This window comes from Moschus berezovskii, chromosome 24, assembly GCF_049115385.1.
Source record: "Moschus berezovskii isolate FMDL1 chromosome 24, NW_MosBer_1.0, whole genome shotgun sequence".
Lineage (NCBI taxonomy): Eukaryota > Metazoa > Chordata > Mammalia > Artiodactyla > Moschidae > Moschus > Moschus berezovskii.
The window spans coordinates 48,156,169-48,182,973 of record NC_142483.1 but is presented as its reverse complement, the minus strand read 5'-3'; the positions used below and the strand labels follow the sequence as shown (position 1 = coordinate 48,182,973).

The following is a 26,805-nucleotide window of genomic DNA, read 5'->3' as shown; positions in this document are numbered from 1 at the left end:
GGGACTGGGTTTATGAGGCAGATTGATGGTAGGATTGTTCCTGTCTTCATTGTAGAAGGAATTCCTGAGTCCAACTCTGTCCAGACTCAGATACTATCAAGTCATCACACAAAGTCCTAAGTAATGTTCTTACGGGAAATCATGATAATTAGACCACTGGGTCGGAGAAGGCAATGGCAAGCCACTCCAGTACTCTTGCCTAGAAAATCCCATGGATGGAGGAGCCTGGTAGGCTGCAGTCGCTGGAGTCGCTAAGGGTCGGACACGACTGAGCGACTTCACTTTCACTTTTCACTTTCACACATTGGAGAAGGAAATGGCAACCCACTCCAGTGTTCTTGCCTGGAGAATCCCAGGGATGGAGCCTGGTGGGCTTCCGTCTATGGGGTCACACAGAGTCAGACACGACTGAAGTGACTTAGCAGCAGCAGCAGACCACTGGGTTAATTTTCTTTCCTTGTACAAATATACATCTCATAAATAACTAAAATTCCAGATGCTTCTGATGCTCAAGAGTAAATTTTCTTACAAAAGTATACTGTAGGTAAACAAATACTACATTTTGATAGGTTGGTTACTTAGTTTCCCAGTCATTTCTCACTTTTGTTTAGTGGCATTAATAGGCAAGTGATACAGTGCAATAGTTGCCATGATAGAGGAAATGCAGGCAATTTTGAGTTATTTGTCCTTCTAACAAGGACAAGGGTTGTCTAAAGTGGAATCTTCAGCTTCCACCCAGAACAAGGTGTTGGGGGAAGGGAGGTATGAATCTCCGGCATGTAGAAGACTTACCAGAGACCACAGGACTAGGAAGCTAGGTGTTGGCTCTGTGGTGGGTGGATAGTGTGTAGAAAGCCATAGAGTGCATGAACTGAAACATGGGACAGGAAGAGTTGGGAAGGTCAGGTGGTTTCAAGTTTGGCAGTACTCTGCTGTGTAAAGGTCCAAAGCCCAAAGTGGCACTGGTGAAATTGTATTGAGGTTCATGAACTACATCTTCTAGTATTCCTAGAACTGCATATTCTAGTTAGCATTCATGAGTATAAAAATTTCTGAAAGCTTTTTTGTCTGAAATCTTCCCTGATAGCTCAGTTTGTAAAGAATCCATCTGCAATGCAGGAGACTCTAGTTCGATGCCTGGGTTGGGAAGATCTGCTGGAGAAGGGATAGGCTACCCACTCCAGTGTTGTAGCATGGAGAATTCCACGGATGATTGTATGGTCCATGGACATGTACATGTATATTTTGGGCTTCCTGGTGGCTCAGATGGTAAAGCATCTGCCTGCAATGCAGGAGACCCGGGTTCAATCCCTGGGTCGGGAAGATCCCTGGAGGAGGAAATGGCAACCCACTCCAGCATTCTTGCCTGGAAAATCCCATGGTTGGAGGAGCCTGATAGGTTACAGTCCACAGGGTCACAAAGAGTCGGACACACCTAATCATCACTTTCAGTTTTTACTTGGCTTGTCTGAAAGTAGTTATTTCCCCCTTAAAAATTTTTACTTCCAGCACATCTGATAGAAACTGTCCAGGTGAGCCACAGACCACACAGGTGAACGGGTGTGTGCATGGTCATTCACTTAAATCGTGTCACACTTCGTGTGACCCCATGGACTGTAACCTGCCAGGCTTCTCTGTCCATGGGATTATCCAAGGCACGAATACTGGAGTGGGTTCCCATACCCTCCTTCAGGGGATCTTACTGACCCAGGGATTGAAGCCATGGTGTCTCCTGCCTCTTCTGCATTGCAGTTGGATTCTTTACAGCTGAGCCACCAGGGTAGCCCCAGAGGGGTGTGCCCTGACTTCAAATGCCAATTGCAAGGCTCTCAGGCCTCTTGTACTTCTCATGGTGCAGCTGTAATTGAAGTTCCCATGACTGCCTCCTTTGTTAATAGAACTAAGGCATGTTGCAGGGTTCCCAGGTGGCTCAGTGTTAAAGAATCTGCCTGCCAAGCAGGAGACTATCCCTGCAGGTTCTATCCCTGGTTCAAGAAGATATGGAGAGGGAACTCGGAAACATTTGTTACAGACCTGTCAAAAAAGGTAACTGGCAACAGTCAAATGGAAGCATGAGTTAAGGTGTGAGGGAGGGGGCACACAGCTTACATGCCCTCTCTAGCTTGCTACCCTCCCAGCACCTTTATGTTCATCCTGGAAGCTGCCTTCCCTTTAGAGTTCTTATGAAATTTCATTAGGCATGTTTGATTAAATCATTGGCTATTGGTGATTAGTTAGATTCCCAGCCTTTCTGCTTCAGGCAGGTCGGGTGTGGTGGTGATGGTGGTGACCCGGTCACCCATAATGGATGACTATGAAGTCGTGGTTGTTTCTCTGCTGACCAGCCCCGCCCCCCATCCCCATCCTGAAGTTAGGAGACCCTAGCCACCGGTCATCAGTCAAAAAGGACAGTCCTACCACTCTGGAGGCTCCCCAAGAATTTGGAAGCTTTTTGTGTCAAGAACTGGATGCCAATACCAAATACGTATTTCTTAAGTCACAGTATTACACCCTGTATGTCTGTAATAATTTTCAGTTTATGAATTGACTCAGTTAATCCGTTGAATTTATGAGTTTGAAACTTTCCACTTTCACTTGAGAAACTGAGGAAGAGTTAGTAATTTGCCAAGGCCATACAGTGAAGACAATTCGAACTTAGATTTCATGATTTTAGGTCACAGTCCAGGCCATCAGCCACTAAACAGGAGAGACAGGCTATATTCATTAGGTTAAGTTGCTGCTAGCAAGTGTGGGGCTTCCCTGGTGGCTCAGACGGTAGGAATCCGCCTGCAACGTGGAAGATTGTGTGCGCGATCCTTGGGTTGGGAAGATCTCCTGGAGGAAGGCATGGCAGCCCACTCCAGTATTCTTGCCTGGAAAATCTGCATGGACAGAGGAGCCTGGCGGGCTACAGTCCGTGGGGTCACAAAGAGTCGGACAGGACTGAGCGACTAAGCACACACAGCAAGTGTTAGCGCCAGAACCTAAAGCATCACAAGTATAATGTGGAATCTGTCTTTGAGGAAGTGTCAACTTGCCTAAGCAGCCACAGATAGGAGCTAATGCGCGCGCAGTCATCGGGTATCTGACTTAGGGGGAACCATGGAGAAACGCCAGCCTCCGGGCTTCCTAGAGGCGCCGAGAGCGCCAGTTGGGAGCGCTTCCGCCTTGGCTACATTCGGTGCTGGCATTCGCGCTCACCGTGTTGCCAGGAATTCTGCGATCCCGTTCCCTGGTGGCGCAGTCCTCATCCTGGAGCTCGCCGAGCAGAGGCCTCCGAAGCTCCGGGAGCCTGAGCACAGCCCTCTGCTGGAGAGGAGCAATCGACCTTTCTGCCCTGAAGGGCCGGCCCGACCTCCCCTCTCTTGACTCGCGGTACTCAGGGTGGGGACTGGTCACGTTTGGAGTCGCCTGTTTCCCAGGGTGGAATGTTCAGATACAGATGCGGGCTTCGGTCCTCACCGCCCAACTAGGAAGTTAAACGTTTACCCTTTCCTCCCGGGGCCAGAACTCCGCTTGCATTTTGTTCTGCAGCCCTTGCAAAGGTCCAGAGGCCTGTATTACCCTACCTTCTCTGCAAAAGCATGTTTGGGATCTTTGCCAACCATGGTCAGTAGAAGCATTCAGTGCAGACTACGTAGTAATGCATTCAAAGTGGGCCAGGATTTTCTTAAAAGTCAGATGTTCTGCAGTCCTTGACTCTTGCTTCAGAGATTCTTTCTAGGAATTTATGTCCTCATCAGGCAAATTTGTAGAGTGTACAAAGGAGCAGTGGCAGCGCTCAGTGAATTCCTAGCAGGTGCAATGAGAACATCCATAGTATCCTAAGAGTATCTTTCCTAGGACAGTGGTGAGGAGACTGAGGGAGGAAGAGGTGGGGAGTGTGAGAAACAAGATAGGGTTAGTCTCAATGTGGTTCTTTCTTCTCCTAGCTCTCTAGGTTCTTGCTTTTCCAAACAGAAAGGGCAGTGCATGAAGCCAGGGGTCATCAGCCATTCTCCAGACATGGTCCTAGGTAAGCTGAGTTTTTTTCCAGCTTTCCACATTCAGAACAGATATGAAAGGGCATTACAGGACATGCCTTGGCCAGTCCTGTGCTTAGCTTTGCACCCATCAAAGAGTATGGCAAGGGAGTGTGTTAGGGGAGTTAATGAGGGAGAGTAGAATAAATTCGGAAGGATCAGGTGTGAAAAGAGGGAGGCACCAGCCTAGAAGTTCTAGAAAGTGAGAATCTATATCCAGGCAGACCGCGAGGACGGTGCACAGGTGAGCGGGTTTGGCCTGATCAGGGGGCTCATTAGAAAGGCAGAACCTCATCTACTGAATCAGAATCTACATTTGTACAATATCTGGGGAATTAATGGGCAAGTTAAAATTTGGGGAGCACTAGTCTGTGTGGCAATACACAGAGGAAGGCCGCCTCCTGAGATTAAACAAGCATGCCCACAGGAGGAGTTTGCTCTGCAGACCACGGAGTCAGGGTGCAGTGAAACCCAAATTGGGAGCATTGGAGGGTGTGGATTGGTGAGAGAGGGGAATTCTTGGAGGAGTGCGGAGTTTGGCGCTGAAGCCAGTGCCTCTAAGTCCACTGCAAAAACTGCAGCTTAATCTGTGTTAAAAGGCTGTATTCATTGTTGGCACAAATTCATGCAGCATTAAAGGAAGCGTTCCCTCTCAAGTTTTCTTCCTGATAGAGGAAGATTTCAGTGAATTTCTCTCCAGAGTCCTAGACCATGCAATGAGAAAGCTGGTGTGTCATGTAATGGCTGTATCATAAAGTGAGAAAGCCCCATCCCAGAAACTTAAGAGCAGTGTGTATTTGGTTCATTTTTCTGGATCTTGGACCATCCACTTCTGTTTCAGCACTTAAGCCAACATCAGTTCCATGTTAGGAAAAATTTTAACATCTTTGGGGTCAGTCTTTTCTCTCCAGGGACTTTGCCTAAAGTATGGTAGTCATGGGTGATTATGTTCCACAAAGAAACCCCCCAACTGAGGAATTTCCTGGCAGTCCAGTGGTTAGGACTCAGGGCTTCCACTCCAATGGGTGTGCATTTAATCCCTGGTCAGGGAACTAAGATCCTCCATGCTCTGTGGTGTGGCCAAACAAACAAACAAACCCCAAGTGACAGTGGCTTAAACAGGAAAAAAGCTTCTCTCTCTACCCGAGAAGTCTGGGAGAGGCAGTCTAGGGCGAGTGTGATGGTTCCACTATTATCACACATCCAGGTTCTTTCTGTCTTTCTGCTCCACCATGCTAGCACTGGCTCTCCTGCCCAAGGTTATTTCACAGTCTAAGGTGGCTGCTTGATCTCCAGCTATCATGTGCATTCCAGCTGGAAGAAGAGATGCTAAAAATGCAAACCTCTCAGCTGTTCTCTTTTAGAAACCTCTTAGAAGTGAGATAGATGGATGGATAGATATATTAATAACTTTCAGTCTTTGCTACAATCTCTGTGAGAAACATTTGTTATTTGGAATCATCTAGGAAGTTCCCCCAATCTCATCTGTTGTTGTAATAAGTGCTGAGATTTATATATTATCATGTGCCAGGTTTGCTTTACACATACTAATTCATTCCATCCTTACAAGAGCCTCATTAGCTTGGTATTGCTAGTATCACAGTTTTTTAGATGAAGAAATTGAGGCACAAAAAGTTAAGTGTCTCATCTAAGTTCATACAGCTAATGACTATAGTGGTGGAATTTGAACCTAGGGAGTATGACTGTAGAGCTGGGTTTGTCAAGCTCAGTGCTGTTGATGTTTCAGGCCAGGTAATCCTTTGCTGTGGGGGACCCTCCTGTGTGCTGTAGGATGTTAAGTAACATGCATCCGTGGCCTCTAACCACTAGGTACCAGTAACATCACCACCACCTGGAGGTTGTGGCAACGAGAACCGTCTCCGGACTTTGCCACATATTCCCTGATGAGCACAATTGCCCCCCACTGAGAACCACAGCTCTAAAGTCTCTCCTGTTTGCCATGAATCTGTGCTGCCTCTGAAACCTACTTCCCATGTAGGAGAATCAACAGCCCTATTGATTTTTTAAATGAATTTATTTGTGGCTTTGCTGGGTCTTCATTGCCGCACACAGGTTTTCTCTAGTTGCAGTGGGCGGAGGCTGCTCTCTGGCTGTGGTGTGGGCTTTCATTGTCGTGCCTTCTCTTGTTGCAGAGCACGGGCTCTAGAGCACAGGCTCAGTAGTTGCAGTGTATGGAGTTAGTTCCCACCTGCCATGTGAAATCTTTCTGGACCAGGGCTTGAACCCCAGTCCCCTGCATGAGCAGGCAGATTCTTAACCACTGGACCACGAGGGAAGTCCCCTGTTAATTTAATAATGGAGAGGGAGGAAGTGTCAGCAAAGGAATGAAGCAGAATGATGAGAGATGGAGCTGGATGTTGAAAATCTGCATATTACAGAGAACAAAGAACAAAGGATACATAACTAGAGAGGTGTGGAGGGTGGAAGCCCTAATGTGAGGGAAGATGGTCTGGACTGTGCTCTCAGCTGCTGACAGTCAAGGAAGTAGAGGCAGAATATTAACATTCAGGGTCAGCAAAGTGTCTGTTCTCCACTGTTCAGTAAGGGACCCACTAGCTACAGTTGCCTATTTAAATTAAAATGAATTAAAATTAGAAATCCAGTTCATCAGTCACACCAGCCAACTTTAGATTGCCTGGTCAAGGTGTTATCTGATTTCTTCACTGTATAGTTATTATATCTCCCCTGCAACTGATTAGAAATCTATTGGGAATCATTTAAAATCATGCAGATATCCTGCTTATCAACATTTCCTCCTAGATTTTGCATCTAGCAGTGGTTCTTGTCTAAATGGGTCTTTACAGTGATGGTTACAAGTCCTCTGCTTCTTTGGGGAGGTGATGCTGGAGAATTATGCAAACATAACTTTCTTGAGTGAGTCCTCCTTCCTTTGTAAAACTCAGCTTCTGCCCTTGGGTGCTACTGGCTTCTTCTGTAATGTATCTAGGATCTCTGATACCACCAGAATTGATGCTCCATGAGCGGAGCTCCCTGATCCTCAGTTGCAGGAGTAACTTAACTACTGGAGAAAGATCTGGGTTCATTTCGGTTTTAAACAAGACTTCCCCAAAATTCCATGACAGTCCAGTGGTTAGGACTCCACACTGCCAAGGGTGTGGGTTCAATCCTTGATTGGGGAACTAAGATCCCACAGGTTGAGCAGTGTGGCCAAAAAAATAAAAAAGACTTCCTTCTTTCCCCTTGGGAATTCTCCTGGGAGGGGCTTTGCCCTGGGGTCAGAGCACTGAGGCTCCATATTCATTCCTTCACTCTTTCAGTTCCCTGGAGGAGACTGTGACCCCATCTTCTCTGTGTGAGAGTCTCCTAAGGCCTTCTGTACACACTTCCAGTGACAGTGTGGACTTCCTGTGCTCTCAGAGCCAGAATAAGCTTCCTGGGCAAAACAAGCTTCCTGCTTTCATCCCCAGAGTCTCTCCACATTGGCCTCCCTTCGTCTCTGGGATGTCACTGCTTTTTCCACCTGGCAAAGCGGAGGGTAGACTGAGAGGGGTCTGAGGAGACTCTCCTCACTTTCTGTTCCTTTTCTGTGTCCTTCAGCAGCATGTCCATTCCCCAAACCAGATTTGCTCTTCTGGCTGGAGCGAGGGGCAGAACCAGGGGCCCGGATCCCTGGACACGGGTCAGGGGAGGGGACCTGAGAGGCACCTGCAGAGGTGAGCAGGAGAACCTGCCATTCTCTGCTCCTTAGAGCCTCAGCCCCAAACTGGAACAGACCAGTCCAGACCTTTCATTCTCTGTCATTCTTCTTTGTAAAGCTAAAGGATCTCAAACCTTTAGTAGTGAAGATAGACTTCTGTTGATTAACTTAAGAATATATACAAAACAGAGAACTCGTTTCTGTAAGGACATTTTGTGTGTGTTTGTGTGTGCGTGAGAAGCTGTAGCAGAAGAATAGACTTTTTATAAATCCCTAAACACTAAATTAGGAAGTAGCTTTTGAAACAAACCCTGTTTATTTTGGGTTTTTCTACTTTTGTTAAAAAAAATGCTGTTGGCATCTTGATAGAGATTGCATTGACTCTATAGATGACTTTCGGCAGTATTGACTTTTTTTTAAGATTTATTTATTTATGGCTGTGCTGGGTCTTCCTTGATGTGTTCAGGTTCTCTCTGCTACAGCGAGCAGAGGCTACTCTTCCTTGTGGTGCAAGGGTTTTTTGTTGCAGTGGCTTCTCTTGTTGCGGAGTGCAGGGTCCAGGGCACAGGCTCAGTAGTTGTGGCATACAGGCTTAGTTGCTCCGAGGCATGTGGGATCTTCCTGGAACAGGGATTGAACCCATGTTCCTGGCATTGGCAGGTGGAGTCTTAACCATTGGACTATCAGGGAAGTCCGGTATTGACATTTTGACAGTATTAATTCTCCCAGTTCACGAACACGGGATATTTTTCCATTTATTTGTGTCTTCTTTGGTTGTTTTCATCCATGTTTTGTAGTTTTCAGAGTAGAGATCTTTCAACCCCTCGGTTAAATTTATTCCTAAGTATTTTAGTGTTTTCGATGCTGTTATAAATGGGATCAATTTCTTTATTTCTCAGCAAACTAATTGTTAGTGTATAGAAAGTATACAGATTTCTATATGTTAATTGTACATCCTGCAGCTTTACTGAATTCATAGATTAGATTTAACTGTTCTTTTTGTTGAGTCTGAAGGATTTTCTATATTTTAAATCTTGTTATCTGCAAATAGAACAAATTGTATTTCTTCCTTCCCAATTCTGGTACCTTTTATTTCTTTTCTTTCTTTTCTTTTTTTTTTGCCTGTTGCTTTAGCTAAGATTTTCAGCATTGTGTTAAATTGGAGTGGTGGGAGTGGATGCTCTTGTACCTAATCTTAGAGGAAAAACTTTCAACCTTTCACTCTTGAGTATGATGTTAGCTGTGGGCATTTCATTTATGGCCTTTTTTATGTTGAGATATGTTCCTTCCCTGTGGCGGTGGTTTAGTTGCTAAGTCATGTCCACCTCTTGTGACTCCATGGATGACAGCCTGCCTGGCTCCTCTGTCCATGGGATTCTCCAGGGAAGAATACTGGAGTGGGTTGCCATTTCCTTCTCCAGGGGATCTTCTCAACCTTGGAATCAAACTAGGAACTCCTGCATTGCAGGTAGATTCTTTACCAACTGAGCTACAAGGGAGGCCCATGTTACTTCTCTACCTAATTTGTTAAGAGTTTTTATGGTGAATGAATTTTGAATTTTGTGAAATTCTTTTTCTTTACCTATTGAAAGTGAAAGTCGCTCAGTTATGTCCAACTCTTCGCAACCCCATGGACTGTACAGTCCATGAAATTCTCTAGGCCAGAATATTGGAGTGGGTAGCCTTTCCCTTCTCCAGGGGATCTTCCCAACCCAGGGATCGAACCCAGGTCTCCCGCATTGCGGACAGATTCTTTACCAGCTAAGCCACAAGGGAATTCCTGGAATGGGAAGCCCACAAGGGAAGAATACTGGAGTGGGTAGCCTATCTCTTCTCCAGCGGATCTTCCCGACCCAGGAATCGAACTGGGGTCTCCTGCATTGCAGGCACATTCTTTACCAACTAACTGACCTTTCAGGGAAGGCTTTACCTATTGAGATGTTCATATGATTCTTTTCTTTCATTCTATTCATGTGAAGTTTCACATCAGTTGATTTCTGGAAAGCATGTTTATTTATTGGGAATGAGTGGTTTCCTTTTCTGTCTTTTGGCTGAGGGATCTTAGTTTCTCAACCAGGGAATAGAAGAACCCCTGCCCTGCTACAGTGGAAGCACAGAGTCCTAACCACTGGGCTGCCAGGGAATTCTTTTTTGAAAGATAACGAATTGATGTTAAATGTAAAGAACCATCCACCGATTTGGTGGATAGTCTTTCTCATTCAGCTGCCCCTATTCTTATACTCCCTTAGTCCCTAATGCTATTCAGAACCTCTGTAAACCAAATGCCCCTTTCTTACTCACCCCGACTCTGTCTTCATCCAGTGCCTTTAGATTGACTCTAGCACTTGAGCCCACCTTGATGTAAAAAGCTTCCCCAGGGTCACCTGCAATTGTCAGTGTCCCTTGGCCACTGCTTCACATTGCCATTTAACCTGTCAAGAGCTTTGTCCAGTAGGACTTTTCTACAGTGATGGAAATGGTATGTATCTGCACCATCCAATATGGGAACCATTAGCCACATGAGCACTTGAAATGTTGGTGATACAACTGAGGAACTGAATTTTTAACTTTGTTCCATTTTAATTAAATAGACACATGTGGTTAATGGCCCTAATCAGACAATGCAACCTAAAACAGTTTTAAATACAGCCTCCAGCTGCCTCTTTTAGTTTCTAGATCAGTGGCTGTCAAACCCAACTGTGCATCAGAGTCACTTGCAGCGCTTGTTAAACACAGACTGCTGGACGCCACCTCCAGAAATTCTAATTTGGTAGACTGGGGTAGGGCCTGAGAATCTGCATTTCTAACAGGTTCCCAGATCATGATGGTCCTGGGACCACACTTTGAAGACCTCTGTTCTTGAGAATCTTGAACTGTGTTTTTAAAATTCTGGGTTGCAACTCCTTAGTGAGTTGTGCTTACCATTTAAAAATTAGACTAGATTGGGCTCGACTTAAATAAAATAGATCAAACTAGTATAAAATCCGTCATATATTCATCATTCTTATTCAGGGTAGTGTTCTTCAAAACTCTTTGTTTCCATGGGATCTAAACGGTGAGTCATGGTAAAAAAACTTGAGAAACACTAAGCTAGAAGTTTCACTTGTCAAATCTTTGGTGCCTGGAAAGGCAAACATGGCTTCTCTGTTGTAGTACCACCAGTAAGAGTGTGGGTCCCCTTCCCCACCAGTGGCCGTCTCCAGTCCTAGAAGGGTCTGAACCAGCCATGTCTTTTTTCCTTCCACAGTTAAGTCTCTCTCCCACTGAACGGCACACAGATTTTGCAGTTACAGTCCTTTTATGAACCCCTCACAACCCGCAGTGTTACAAACTGTCCTTTCCCCAGTCAGGCTTGCAATATAAAACATTTCTTTAAACATTACAGAATATTCTAAAGCATTCGGACAGTTTCTTGCCTTGACGGGGGTCTTGAGGTCCACTGTTGCGGACAGCATCTTCCAGCCCTCTGGATGCTGTGTGTTGTGAGAGCTGCTCACCCAGTTCTTTTTGCTCCAGTTTAAAGATCTTCTTCTTCCACCTCAGCTCCATCTGCTTTCTTTTCTTTTGGCCATGCATTGTGATTTGTGGGATCTTAGTTCTCGACCAGGGATTGAACCCAGGGCCACAGAAATGAGAATACTAAGTCCTAACCACTGGATTGCTAGGGAATTCCCTCCCTCTTCTTTTCTTAATTGCTTCCCATTCAGCATTTTCTCCACCCTATTCCTGTTTTTTCTTCTTCCATATGTCTCCATTAATAGCTTTTGCTGTCTGTACTGATTTTGTTGTCCTAATGGCATTGCTTGCTTTCTCTACCTCCAATATTTTTACTTTTCCTTCAGGGTGTCATCAGGAGGCTATGTCTGTCTCCAAAAGTACACATGTCCTGGTCATGGCATTAATAGTACTGCTTAATCCCTTTCTCCTTTCAGCATAACTAGGTGACTGTTATGTTTTCCTTTATTTCTTTTTTTTTTTTTGGATACCTTTATCATTATATAATACCCTTTTTTTGGTTACAGTCTTTGCTTTAAACTGTATTGTGTCTGGTATGAGTATTGCTACTCCAGCTTTCTTTTTATTTCCATTTCCATGGAATATCTTTTTCCATCCCTTCACTTTCAGTGTTTGTGTGTCTTTATTACTTATTTAAAATTTTTATTCATATTAGAATACAGTTGATTGACAGTGTTGTGTTTCAGATGTACAGCAGAGTGACTCAGTGATATCATGTTATGTTTTCATCATGCTAGGTGGTAAAACGAAGACTGAGAATGGAGGGCAGACTGCAGAGCTGAGCATTTTGAAGGGACCAGAGTCTCACAAGTTGATAACAGAGGTGCTGCTGGTGGATGTTCCCAGGCACCCTCTCTTTGAGAACAGCTTATAGAAGCTGCAGCTGACCCAGGGAAGAAAAAACACTCAAAGAACGGCGATTTCACAGACTTGCCAGTCCAGGATCATCCATCCTCCACTGTTGAAAGAGAAGAGATAGCCAGACAATTGCAAGGAAGCTGTGGTGTCTGCATGCATCTCATTACTAACCAAGGCCTCCCTAGAGAACAGGTATTTTATAAACGTGATGAGTGTGGCAGATATTTCAACCAACATTCAGACCTTCACCAGCATCAGAGAATTCACATGGACAAGAAGCCCTACAAATGCAAAGAATGTGGCAAAGCCTTCAGATATAACTCAAAACTGTCACGGCACCAGAAGATCCACACTGGGGAGAAATCATACCCTTGCCAGGAATGTGGACAAGCCTTCAGTCAAAACTCGCACCTGCTTCAGCATCAGAAACTCCACGGGGGAGAGAAGCCCTGTGAATGTAAGGACTGTGGGAAAACCTTCAGCTACAACTCAAAACTTATCTGGCATCAGTGAATCCACACTGGGGAGAAACCCTTCAAGTGTAAGGAATGTGGGAAGGCCTTCCAGTGTAACTATGACCGTGTCATCCATGAGCGGATTCACACTGGGGAGAAGCCGTACGAATGTAAGGAGTGTGGGAAAAGCTTCAGTTCAGATGCAGTCCTGATTCAGCACCAGAGGATCCACACCGGGGAGAGACCTTACAAATGTAAAGAGTGCAGAAAGGCTTTCCGCCGTTGTTCGCTGTTTCTCCAGTACCAGATGTTCCACACTGGGGAAAAGCTCTATAAGTGTAACGAATGTTGGAAAACTTTCATTTGTAGCTCACACTTTATGGTACATCAGAGAATCCACACTGGGGAGAAACCTTATGAATGCCAGGAGTGTGGGAAGGCGTTCAATCAGAAAATCACCCTGGTTCAGCATCAGCAGGTTCACACTGGGGAGAAACCTTATGAGTGTAAAGTGTGTGGGAAATCCTTCAAATGGAGCGCGAGTTTCATTCACCATCAGAAACTGCACACCAGGAAGAAACCCAACCAAGTTACAAGGCCATCCCCGGTGAAGCCCTGCCGCCCCACTTCAGTCCTATCCCCTCTGTCTCCCCAACATGCGCGACCTGCCCCAGCCACACCAGGGGCTCCCCTGTCTTGTCCACGGTCACTGCTGCTTCTCCTTCTGTGCCTCTCTTCCTGCTGCTCCCCTCATCGGAAATGGCCAATTCTTCACCTTTCCAAGTTGTGCATTTCTTTCAGAATCATGCTTCTCCTTGGAAGTCATCTTCTCATAGCCTGAACCCTTTACTCATTCCCTGTGAGCTCCTGCATGTTCCCAACTCCGTCATCCCTAGAGTGGCAGACTTTCCTCTGAGCTTCTGCTGATGTCTTTGTTGATACTCTTCTGATCTCCTATAAGTAAGTCATTATTGTTTTCCCAGCTCCATTTAAGTTCTCATACTTAAGGACCAAGTTTGAGTACCCTCTTCTGTCCCCTGGTGGGGCTTCCCTGGTGGCTAAGATGGTAAAGAATCTGCCCGCAGTGCCGGAGACCTGAGTTCGATCCTTGGGTTGGGAACATTCCCTGGAGAAGGGAATGGCTACCCACTCTAGTATTCTTGCCTGGAAAATTCCATGAACAGAGGAGTCTAGTGGCCTACAGTCCATCAGTTCAGTTCAGTCTCTCAGTCATGTCTGACTATTTTCAACCCCATGGACTGCAGCATGCCAGGCTTCCCTGTCCATCACCAACTCCCGGAGCTTACTCAAACCCATGTCCATTAAGTCGGTGATGCCATCCAGCCATCTCATTCTCTGTCATCCCCGTCTCCTCCTACCCCCAATCCCTCCCATGATCAGAGTCTTTTCCAGTGAGTCAGTTCTTCACATCAGGTGGCCAAAGTATTGGAGTTTCAGATTCAGCATAAGTCCTTCCAATGAATATTCAGGACTGATTTCCTTTAGGATTGACTGGTTGGCTCTCCTTGCAGTCCAGGGAACTCTCAAGAGTCTTCTCCAACACCACAGTTCAAAAGCATCAATTCTTATTCGCTCAGCTTTCTTTATGGTCCATCTCTCACATCCATACATGACTACTGAAAAAATCATAGCTTTGACTAGACAGATCTTTGTTGGCAAAGTAACGTTTCTGCTTTTTAATATGCTGCTTTTTAAAAGCTAGGTTTGTCCTAGCTTTTCTTTCAAGGAGCAAGTGTCTTTTAATTTCATGGCTGCAGTCACCATCTGCAGTGATTTTGAAGCCCAAGAAAATAAAGTCTTTCACTGTTTCCATTGTTTCCCCATCTATTTGCCATGAAGTGATGGGACTGGATTCCATGATCTTAGTTTTCTGAATGTTGAGTTTTAGGTCAACTTTTTCACTCTCTTCTTTCACTTTCATCAAGAGGCTCTTTAGTTCTCTGCTTTCTGCCATAAGGGTGGTGTCATCTGCATTTCTGAGGTTATTGATCAATAATTATTGAAGGTTATTGAATCAAGCCAGCAGTCTTGATTCCAGTTTGTGCTTCATCCAGCTCAGCGTTTCTCATGATGTACTCTGCCTATAAGTTAAATAAGCAGGGTGATAATATACAGCCTTGACGTACTCCTTTTCCTATTTGGAACCAGTCTGTTGTTCCATGTCCAGTTCTAAGGGTTACTTCTTTACCTGCATAGATTTCTTAGGAGGAAGGTCAGGTGGTCTGGTGTTGTGATCCACACAATCAAAGGCTTTAGCATAGTCAATAAGACAGAAGTAGATGTTTTTCTGGAACTTTTTCACTTTTTCAGTGATCCAGTGGATGTTGGCAATTTGATCTCTGATTCCTCTGACTTTTCTAAATCCAGCTTGAATATTGGGAAGTTCACGGTTCACGTACTGTTGAAGCCTGGCTTGGAGAATTTTGAGCATTACTTTGCTAACGTGTGAGATGAGTGCAGTTGTGCAGTAGTTTGAACATTCTTTGGCATTGCCTTTCTTTGGGATTGGAATGAAGACTGACATTTTCCAGGCCTGTGGCCACTGCTGAGTTTTCCAAATTTGCTGGCATATTGAGTGCAGCCCTTTCACAGCATTGTCTTTTAGGTTTTGAAATAGCTCAACTGGAATTCCATCACCTCCATTAGCTTTGTTTGCAGTGATGATTCCTAAGGCCCACTTGGCTTCACATTCCAGGACGTCTGGCTCTAGGTGAGTGATCATACCATCATGATTGTCTGGGTCATGAAGATCTTTTTTGTAATAGTTCTTCTGTGTATTCTTGCCACCTCTTAATATCTTCTGCTTCTGTTAGGTTCATACCATTTCTGTCCCTTATCGTGCCCATCTTTGCATGAAATGTTCAGTTCAGTTCAGTCGCTCGGTCGTGTCTGACTTTGTGACCCCATGAATCACAGCACGCCAGGCCTCCCTGTTCATCACCAACTCCCGGAGTTCACTCAAACTCACCTCCATTGAGTCGGTGATGCCATCCAGCCATCTCATTCTGTCGTCCCCTTCTCCTCCTGCCCCCAATCCTTCCAGCATCAGTCTTTTCCAGTGAGTCAACTCTTCGCATGTTCCCTTGGTATCTGTAATTTTCTTGAAGAGATCTCTAGTCTTCTCCATTCTGTTGTTTTCCTCTATTTCTTTACATTGGTCACTGAGGAAGGCTTTCTTATCTCTCCTTGCTGTTCTTTGGAACTCTGCATTCAAATGGGCACATCTTTCCTTTTCTCCTTTGCCTTTGACATCTCTTCTTTTCTCAGCTATTTGTAAGGCCTCCTCAGGCAACCATTTTGCCTTTTTGCATTTCTTTTTCTTGGGGATGGTCTTGATCCCTGCCTCCTATACAATGTCATGGACCTCCATCCACAGTTCTTCAGGCATTCTATCTATCAGATCTAATCCCTTGAATCTGTGTGTCACTTCCACTGTATAATCATAAGGTATTTGATTTAGGTCATACCTGAATGGTCTAGTGGTTTTCCCTCTTTCTTCAATTTTAAGTCTGAATTTGGCAATATGGAGTTCATGATCTGAGCCACAGTCAGCTCCTGGTCTTGTTTTTGCTGAGTGTATAGAGCTTCTCCATCTTTGGCTGGAAAGAATATAATCAATCTGATTTTGGTAATGACCATCTGCTGATGTCCATGTGTAGATTCTTGGGGCCGCACAAAGAGTTGGGCACGACTGAGCAACTAACACCATCACTTTCCCCTGGTACGAAATGGTAGGGTTTGTTCCTTTTTTTTTTGACCGCACCGTGGTGGTTACCGGATCTCAGTTCCCTGACCAGGGACTGAACGCAGGCCAAGGTAGTGAAAGCCTAGAATCCTAACCATTGGGCCATGAGGGAACTTCCAGTAGTATTTGTTCCTTTTTTTTTTTTTTGGCTACTTCAAGTTTTTGTTGCAGCATATGAACTCTCAGTTGCAGCATGTGAGATCTAGCTCCCTGACCAGGGATTGAACCCGGGCCCCCCTGCATTGGGAGCACGGAGTCTTAGCCACTGGACCACCAGGGAAGTCGCAGTATTTGTTCTTTATCATGCCCAGTTTTGGCCTACCATCAGTCCACTCCTGCCTTCTAGGGATACTAGAGTTGGAAGAGTTGGTAGAACATTTTTGGTTGAGGAGGATGGCATTACAACAAGAAGGCCTATCGTAATTCAAGAAGTAGAGGAAATGCAAAGTCTGTGGGAGGAAGTAACCAGGAAAAGTATCCAATGATTACTTTCAGAATTTCAAGAGGGCCCTTTGGTGGGGCCAGTAGCAAAGTTCACTGTGGAGCATCTAGCCTTGGATTTCTATTACCTTGACAAACCCATTATCAGGATCTTGTGTAACCAAGCTATAGAGCAGGAAAATAAACAGTGACAAGAATATGATTGAATATCCTCACCTTTACATGGACAGGCATGATCAAGCAGGTTTGCAGGGGCTGGGCATTTGCAAAGAGCAGGACAAGGGTGAAAGTTAAGCTTCAGTTCCTAGTATTGTAAGTCCTCACTTTCTGAGTCTACGTGACCTAGGTGATCCAGACTTTGCAAGGAGCAAGCTGAGTTACAGAGGAGTGAAGGAGCAGGAGGTAATGTAAAATTTTAACTTCGCCTCTTCACATGCACACCTATATATATGTGTGTGTGTTGGAAATAATATATATTTATATGTAATATGTGTATGTGTGTGTATATATATGTATATAAATTTTGTCCTATTTATTTCCCCAAAACACCATTTAACAAGAAGGGGCTCAAGGCACCTGAGAGGATTATAACAAGGAAGGGTGGGACTAAGGACTCTTAACTAGCCAGCAGAAAAGAGGAACTTCTAAACAGATTATACCATGAGAGGAAAGCAGAAGTGTAGGAAAAAGTAAACTGATCTGCTCTGGGCTGGAAGTGGCTTTTGAGTCCTCCCAGCCAAGAGATTTATGATTTTCTGACTTTTGGTAACTTCTGTTTTTCCATTTATTTCTTTATTCATTAATTCAACAGGCATTTAAGGTTTCCCTCTGTTGTTAACTGAACATTATTACACAGCCTCCACAGCACCTACTGGGTGCTGAAGGGTGAGTAATGGGCCGTTCTTTCTAACTGAGGGCTCAGGGTTGTCAGGTGTCTGGCACTTCATTAGATGTTCGGGAATTTTTTGAAAAGGGCCATAATGTAGCTCACAGAAATGATAGATGTGTAAAAATAAACTTACACATAGTGTTCTTTCACAACTTTCTATGTTTTTCTGAAAGAAAGTGAAATAACAGTATAACCAGTTAACCTCCTCCACCCCCGCCGATTTGCATGAGGACTGCCTGCTTCCCTCCAGAAAGGTATGTGGGTGTCATTTTACCTGAGTTGTTCAGTTCTGAGACATTTGCATTGACTGATGACTTGCTAAGTATGTTATTTGGGGTCTGTTTAAGAATAGCAGAGACCATTTGAATTAACTCAGATATACTTAATTTATTATGACTCCCATGTGTATCCTGGCACCCAAGGGTGAGGTTACAGCAGAGGGGTCTGGAGGCTGGAAACCCAGTCAGAACCTCATGTAGCACTCAGGCTCAGTCTAAGTAGGCTTTGCACCTTCCATCTCTTCTCCCCTCTTTGAATTCCTGTTTTCTTCATCCCCAGGCACAGGGCAGAATTTGCTACAGGTCCCACGTTTTCAAGTCCATTCTAGGGACCAACCCAAGCATCATCCCCCAGGCTTGATTCCATATTTTTAGGAAAGACAATCTGAATTGTCCAGTTAAAGTGCTCACTTCTTGCCTGCTCTCCTCTGAGGGTAGGGTGGTTCACACAATGCAATGAGGCTGCTGGGGCCCCACCCTGTGGAAAGGGAGCAAGTACCCAAAAGATATCTGTGGCCAACTTGATGGCCATCTGTTTTTTTTTTTTTTTCTTCTTTTGCTGTGCCACACAACTTGTGGGATCTTAGTTTCCAACCAGGGATTGAACCCAGGCCTGTGAAAGCATGGAGTCCTAACCACTGGGCTACCAGGAATTCCCTACAATCTTCCTGTCATTCCTGTAGTCCATGTCTCCTGGCAACAAAGGTAACTTCAGGATTTTTTTCCCTACTGGCGGGAAGCTTTGGACAATTTATCTTTGACAAACTTCCACCGGATGCACTGACCATCCTCCTTTAACATTTCCTGGCTCACAGTGAGCTCAGTCTGTGCATTCAGATTCTCCTTTTTGATGGCTTGTGGCTGACCAGGATTGGGGTAGATTTGCTGGTGGGCTTATGTGAAGTGGCTTCCCTTATGGCTTAGCTGGTAAAGAATCTGTCCGCAATGCGGGAGACCTGGGTTTGATCCCTGGGTTGGGAAGATCCCCTGGAGAAGGGAAAGGCTACCCACTCCAGTATTCTGGCCTGGAGAATTCCAGGGACTGTATAGTTCATGGGGTTGCAAAGAGTCGGACATGATAGAGCTACTCAGGTGAAATGGGGATATGCCGCCAATGATTTCTTCTGTGCTCTGTGTTTGGGATAAACAGGTACTTCTGGCCCTGGATGGAGGGAGGCTCTGTGGGTCTTGGATCTTTTTCTTTAGGATGTATGTGTGTAATTAACTCAGCAGTGGCAAGGCTGACTCTGGTTATAGCTCTCCATCTTGTTCATTTCTGTTTATAGTTCTGTGTTTCCTTCTCTTTTCACAGTCATTCCAATGTGGAAACTGGGTTGCTGATAAGAAAAAAAAAATAGCGGCATGATTTCTCCCTTACAGTAGCTTCCACTGCCTTGCCTCTGAAAGGAATAGGCCTCTGGGAGAGTATTTCCCATGAATAACATTCATCTGGTAGAGACTTACAGGAACATCTTCACCTGATCATGACCTGCCCTCTAGAACAAGGGATTTCACAAGAAGTCTGCAGCAACTAACCACGCCCCTCCCTTACCTTTCCTATGAAAGGGCTTTGCTGAGAACTTTTGGGGAGCTTGGGGTTTTTAAGGCATGGGTCACCCATCTCCTTGCTTGGCTGTCCAATAAACCTCTGTTCCAGACTGTGAGATTGTGGTATTGTTTGGCCTCACAATGAGTTGGGCACATGGACTTGTGGTTCCCTAACATTTATAGGTGAACGTTCAAAGACCTAGCCGAGAAAGGGCTTAGAGGAGCCTGGCTAGCGTTTGGTCAAGGACAGAATCTTTATCAATGGTTATGGTCACTGGACACTAATAGGGCCCACATGGCATCTCATTGTTAAGATGGCTCATTATGAGCTTGAAAACAAAGAATAAAATCAGTGATCCTTGAGACTGAGCAAATTGCCCAAATGACATTCTGTTTTCTCACTGGCGCCTACTTTCTCAAAGTGACGAGACCACTAGATTCCAGACCTCCTGCTACGTGACCACAGGACTCAACTACAGGCTAAAAATTAACCATCCCTTCAGTTTTTCATTGGTGGGGTATAAGAATGACCCTGTAAGAAAGAGAGGATGCTGGTTCTCCTTAAGGGCCAGTCACCCTCTCGTTTCCCTCTAATAAATTTCACTTTTCTTGCCCAATTGCCTGATTTGCTCTTTTTCTTTGCCCTAACCTTACAGGCACATTCAGTAAAAATTACTTTCTATTCCAACCCAAGCAGTCACTGAGGCTTTGACCCTCCTTTAGCCGAGACTCAGTTCTGGATAATGCAGTGTTGTGGTAAATTTTGAGAAGCCTTGTGCCCTGCCAGTAAGTGGACAGAGTAGTTAAAACTCCATGGGTGAGGGTCAGGCTGCCATGGAGTGGTAGAGCAGTCATTGTTCTAAGAGTTAAGGGAGTCCAGGGACGGTGGTGAGAGATGTGAAGGGGAGTAATGTTCACATGGACTGCAAGAGAGGGGTGGTTTCACTCAGAGCTCTTTTCTCCTTACTTAGATTTGAGACATCCTTCACTCAAGTCTGAGAGCTGTGCAGGAAGCCACGGGACCACGGCCATGCTTCAGAAGGCATGGTCAGAAAATCTGGCTTCCTGACAGCTTTTCTTAAATTAGTCCTCAGAGAAATCAGTGCCAGACTCAGGCCTGCCTTTGACAAGCAGTTATGGCAAGTGTGGATGTGGTCCACCCAGGTGGGGTTGTGTTTGGGGAAACATGGTTTAAAGTGAGATGAGATTATCCCAGTGGCAGATACTTTTGTCTACAGTTCAGTTGCTCAGTTGTGTCTGACTCTTTGTGACCCCATGGATTGCAGCATGCCAAGCTTCCCTTGTCCATCTCCAACTCCCGGAGCCTGCTCAAACTCATGTCCATTGAGTCGGTGATGCCATCCAACCATCTCATCCTCTGTCATCCCCTTCTGCTATCGGGGACCAGCCTCGATATGGTCCAGGGTATCCTCAGGATGAACGGCGTCGGGGTCAGAGAGAGAGAGAGAGAAAGAGAGAGAGAGAGAGACAGGGGCTGATGATTCCTTGGTTTACGCTGGAAACCAATAAAACCCCAGCACGGGGTTTGCTCTGTTTACGTAGGCCGCAGGCGCCCTCTCGAATCACTGGAGGCACCCCACCAGGGCACCCCCTCGAGTGGGTCTTAGAAGCCCAGGCAGATAAGTAAACTCAGAGGGCCCAGCGCTCCAAGGATCTCAACCAGAAAAAGGAGAATAGAGAAAAGGACGGAAAAAGAGAAAGAACGACACGGGGAGACCAAGCTTCAGTAAGCAAGGCCCAAAACTTTATTTTCCAGTGCTGCTTTTATACCCTAAGTTATGCGCATAAGAAACAGAGAAAGGGAGGTATAGATTCACGCCAAAATCACGTGGGGTCAGCAGTCTTGACCCTTATCAGGATCAAGGCTTATTTTTGTGTGTCTCGTGATAAAAGTTTTAGGTGGTTTACATCATCTTCTGGCCAGGGGGCCTGCTAACAGTTTATGGCCCTCTCTCCTAACAATAGGTTAGTTAGCAAGTAAAAGGCTTATATTCTTTTAAGGTGACTTTCCTAGAGCCAGGTGCTAGACACATAACAAAGTTACATTGCTATAAGGCACCGGTGTAGTGAGCTGCAAGAAAGGAATTTATTAACTTAAGATCTGATGTGATTAAATCAAAGGCTACTACTTATATTCTCTATATGTGATTAATATATTTCCAAGGATACAATGGATAGAGGAAACTTTGCAGCAAGCATTGATTCAACAATGAAATCTTTTTTAGTACTACTCTAATGATTTTAACTTCTTCAACAGATTCCTGTATTTTAGAATATTAGGCTTTCTGTCCTTGCATGGCTGGGAGGCTATGAACAGTCACACTCATAGTTGTAAGAGCCCGGACAAACTTGTCATGCAAGTTAGAAAGCTATCAGAGGGGCTTGGATTGGAACACTCCTATTAAGCCGAGGAGAACTTTTAAACTACAGCTCTGAATTAATGTTTTCAGAGAAAGGTGGTTGGGGGGAAGCCCCCGAAAGTATTAGAGGACTTGATAAGAGGCGTAAGATAGTAAAGCAGTCAGACTCCGGTTTTCTTTGGGGTAGATGCTCAGGTAAATCCAGGGGGTCCCTCGAGTCCTGATTAGCCTTTGCCCGTCAGGCCTCTTCCCCAGTTGACCTTTGCCATGGGTAGGATTTCCCTCGCTGGCTCCCGGCATCCTGCCTTCAATCTTTCCCAGCATCAGGGTCTTTTCAGATGACTCAGTTCTTCGCATCAGGTGGCCAAAGTATTGGAGTTTCAGCTTCAGCATCAGTCCTTCCAATGAATATTCAGGACTGATTTCCTTTAGGATTGACTGGTTGGATCTCCTTGCTGCCCAAGGGACTCTCATGAGTCTTCTCCAACACCTCTATTCAAAAGTATCAGTTCTTCAGTGCTCAGCTTTCTTTATGGTCCAACTCTCATCCATACATAACTACTGGAAAAACCATAGCTTTGACAAAAAGGACTTCTTTCAGCACAGTAATGTCTCCGCTTTTTAATATGCTGTCTAGGTTTGTTATAGCTTCTTTTCCAAGGAGCAAGCATCTTTTAATTTCATGGCTGCAGTTACCATCTGCAGTGATTTTGGAGTCCAAGAAAATAAAGTCTGTCACTGTTTCCATTGTTTCCCCATCTATTTGCCATGAAGTGATGGAACCAGATGCCATGATCTTTGTTTTCTGAATGTTGAGTTTTAAGCCAGCTTTTTCACTCTCTTTCACTATTAGAACGCTCTTTAGCTCCTCTTCATTTTCTGCCATAGGGATGGTATTATCTGCATATCTGAGGTTATTGATATTTCTTCCAGCAGTCTTGATTCCAGCTTGTACTTCATCCAGCCCAGCATTTCACATGATGTAATTAAGACGCTTGCTCCTTGGAAGGAAAGTTATGACCAGCCTAGATAGCATATTAAAAAGCAGAGACATTACTTTGCCAACAAAGGTCCATCTAGTCAAGGCTATGGTTTTTCCCGTGGTCATGTATGGATGTGAGAGTTAGACTGTGAAGAAGGCTGATCGCCGAAGAATTGATGCTTTTGAACTGTGGTGCTGGAGAAGACTCTTGAGAGTCCCTTGGACTGCAAGGAAATCCAACCAGTCCATTCTAAAGGAGATCAATCCTGGGTGTTCATTGGAAGGACTGATGCTAAAGCTGAAACTGCAATACTTTGGCCACCTCATGCGACGAGCTGACTCACTGGAAAAGAGTCTGATGCTAGGAGGGATTGGGGGTAGGAGGAGACGGGGATGGCAGAGAATGAGATGGCTGGATGGCATCACCGACTCGATGGACATGAGTTTGAGTGAATTCCGGGAGTTGGTGATGGACAGGGAGGCCTGGTGTGCTGTGGTTCATGGGGTTGCAAAGAGTCGGACACGACTGAGCGACTGAACTGAACTCTGCATATAAGTTAAATGGGCAGGGTGACAGTATACAGCCTTGACGTACTTCTTTCTCAGTCTTGAACCAGTCCATTGTTCCATGTCCAATTCTAAATGTTGCTTCTTGACCTGCACACAGATTTCTCAGGAGGCGGGTCAGGTGGTCTGCTAATCCCATCTCTATAAAAATTTTCCAAAGTTTGTTGTGATCCATAAAGTCAAAGGCTTTGGCATAATCAATAAAGTAGATGTTTTTCTGGAATTCTTCACTTTTTCAATGATCCAATGGATGTTGGCAATTTGATCTCCAGTTCCTCTGCCTTTTCTAAATCCAGTTTGAACATCTGGAAGTTCTTGGTTCACGTGCTGCAGCCTGGCTTGGAGAATTTTGCGCATTACTTTGGTAGCGTGTGAGATGAGTGCACTTGTAAGGTAGTCTGGACATTCTTTGGCATTGCCTTTCTTTGGGATTGGAATGAAAACTGCCCTTTTCCAGTCCTGTGGCCATTGCTGAGTTTTCCAAATTTGCTAGCATATTGAGTGCAGCACTGTCACAGCATCATCTTTTAGGATTTGAAATAGCTCAGCTGGAATTCCAACACCTCCACTAACTTTGTTTGTAGTGATGCTTCCTAAGGCCCACTTTACTTTGCATTCCAGGAGGTCTGGCTCTAGGTGAGTGATCTGGGTCATTAAGACTTTTTTGTACAGTTCTGTGAATTCTTGCCACCTCTTCTTAATGTCTTCTGCTTCTGTTAGGTCCATATTGTTTCTGTCCTTTACTGTGCCCATTTTTGCATGAAATGTTCCCTTGGTATCTGTAATTTTCTTGAAGAGATCTCTAGTCTTTCCCATTCTGTTGTTTTCCTCTATTTTTTTTTTTTTTTTTTTTGCTGAGGAAGGCTTCCTTATCTCTCCTTGCTATTCTTTGGAACCCTGCATTCGGATGGGTATATCTTTCCTTTTCTCCTTTGCCTTTGCTTCTGTTCTTTTCTCAGCTATTTGTAAGGCCTTCTCAGACAACCATTTTCCCTTCTTGCTTTCTTTTTCTTAGGGATGGTTTTGATCACCACCTCCTATGCAGTGTCATGAACCTCCTTCCATAGTTCTTCAGACACTCTATCAGATCTAATCCCTTGAATCTATTTGTCACTTCCATTGTATAATTATATGGGATTTGATTTAGGTCATACCTGAATGGTCTAGTGGTCTGTTTTCTCTACTTTCTTCAATTTAAGTCTGAATTTTGCAATAAGGAGCGCATGATCTGAGCCACAGTCAGCTCCCAGTCTTGTTTTTGCTAACTATATACAGCATCTCCATCTTCGGCTGCAGAGAATATAATCAGTCTTATTTCGGTATTGACCTTCTGGTGATGTCCATGTGTAGAGTCGTCTTTTCTGTTGTTGGAAGAGAGTGTTTGCGTTCTCTTGGCAAAACTCTTGTTAACCTTTCTCCTGCTTCATTTTTTACTCCAAGGCCAAACTTGCCTGCTACTCCATGTATCTCTTGACTTCCTATTTTTGTATTCCAGTTCCCTATGATGAAAAAGACATCTTTTTTGGTGTTAGTTCTAGAATGTCTTGTAGGTCATCATAGAACCATTCAACTTCAGCTTCTTTGGCATTAGTGGTTGGGGCACAGACTTGGGATTACTGTGATACTGGTTTGCCTTGGAAACAGATCATTCAGCATGAATCTAGGAGGGACAGGAGGAGGACTACAAATAACATGACATCAAGCACTTCAGAAAACTGTTGGGGAAATACAGGAGGACTGAGTAGTGCAGCAGAGGCAGTGGGCTGTGGAGCCAGGCAAATTACAAAAGGGAGCTGGGCTAGAGCAATGTGCAGCAGACGCTTAATTGCAGGAGAATTTGAGTATACAGTGTGTGAAAGGCCCCCATCACAGGGCTTCCTAGGTGGCATTAGTGGTAAAGAATCTGCCTGCCAATGCAGGAGACATAAGAGTCATGGGTTTGATCCCTGGGTCAGGAAGATTTCCTGGAAGAGGAAATGGCAGCCCACTTTAGTATTCTTGCCTGGAGAATCCTGTGGACAGAGGAACCTGATGGGCTACAGTCCAAGGGTCGCAAAGAGTCAGACGTGACTGAGCAACTGAGCACAAAAGGTCCCATCACATGGCATTTGAAACAGCAGAGGAGAAGTCCATGATACTGTATTACCTGTGGTCACAGAAGAGAAGCCGTTCCTGGTTCAGTGTCTATTCAGGGCCTCTGTCATGTAGTTGTACTAACTGAAGATGCCTTTGTAATTAAAGCTTTCTGGATAGTGGTGCTGAATTTCTCCAAGTTGGGCCTGGAACACACATACAGTTATATGGTGGGAAAGGGCTCTAAGAATAAATGCTAATCGCTGTTTCCCTAAACTGCGCCACAGGTTGGAGCCCCAGCAGGACTTGTATCTCTAAAAACAACACAGTTACAAAACAGAACATACTCTCAAGGACTTATTTTGTGCCAGGCACCACCGTAAATACTTTGCCAATCTGTGAATTCATTTAATTATTAACCTTCATTTGTTGTTAATAGCCCTTTGGGGGGGTACCCCCATCATACCCATATAACAGACAATGAAACAGGCAAAGCAACTTGCTGCCGATCCCCCAGTTATTAAGTGGTACAGACAGGTTTCTGGAACTAGCTAGCTGATGCTCTCAACCCAGACACATTTGGCCACTGAAATGGTGGGCACTACTCTCCCCATTTCCAATTCTCCCACAGTGGTGTGGACACAGGACCCAGGTCGCCTGGGCACATTTGGAGCAATGTACCTCAGTTATCTTGAATGGCAACCACAATTGGCATAGACCAGAGAACCCCGGGTAGTCCTCAGGATGGAAACCATTCAGCAGTTTGAACCGGATTCCCAGGCAGATCAGTGGTGAAGAATCAGCCTGGAAATGCAGGAATGCGGGTTTGATCCCTGGGTCTGGAAGATCCGCCTTGAGGAGGAAACGGCTACTCACTTCAGTATTCTTGCCTGGAGAATCCCATGGACAGAGGAGCCTGGTGGACTGGTACACCGTTGTCCAAATATGAGTGGGTCTAGTTCTATCCTAAAACGTCCCACACACGTCCTAGGGAGAGTGCTTTAAAGGTAGATGGAAACCATGGTTTTCCTAAGGCCTGCCCGGCCTAGGACACAAGCAGGATCCCTGGCGTGGGCCTCTGAGAGACGACACAGCAGGAATCACTCTCCACAAACTGCACAGCCCAGGCTCCAGATGACCCACGGAGAAAATGAGGCAAACAGCTGATGAAGTTGTCCTTTAACTGCGGCCCCACCTGCGCCCAGAGGCCGAGATCTGACCAGATTAAGGTGTCAACAGTGCCACGACAGGCCGCCCCTAGTCGGCTCAGCGGTTGGAGCACAAGGGCGGAGGGACCAGACCCTAGCGCTGCATTACGGCGCCCACTACTGACGTCACGGGTAAGTGCCG

General features: G+C 45.1%; 1 protein-coding gene and 1 long non-coding RNA gene across 2 annotated transcripts; one reads left to right on the top strand and one right to left on the bottom strand.

Annotated features, from left to right (window-relative positions):
- Positions 1-1,882: 1,882 nt before the first annotated feature.
- ZNF619 (zinc finger protein 619) lies at positions 1,883-22,312 on the top strand. The gene is given in 5 exon segments (XM_088831969.1): positions 1,883-2,046; positions 3,933-4,015; positions 11,955-12,098; positions 12,101-13,246; positions 13,249-22,312. Coding segments are annotated over 4 exon segments (1,542 nt in total). The 5' UTR covers positions 1,883-2,046; positions 3,933-3,972; the 3' UTR covers positions 13,458-22,312.
- A 1,868-nt stretch (positions 22,313-24,180) lies between these two features.
- On the bottom strand, positions 24,181-26,770 carry LOC129548115 (uncharacterized). Its single transcript, XR_008684257.2, has 2 exons — positions 26,332-26,770; positions 24,181-25,661 (listed from the first exon to the last, which is right to left on the bottom strand). It is a non-coding gene; the product is annotated as an uncharacterized LOC129548115 (long non-coding RNA).
- Between the last annotated feature and the right edge of the window lie 35 nt (positions 26,771-26,805).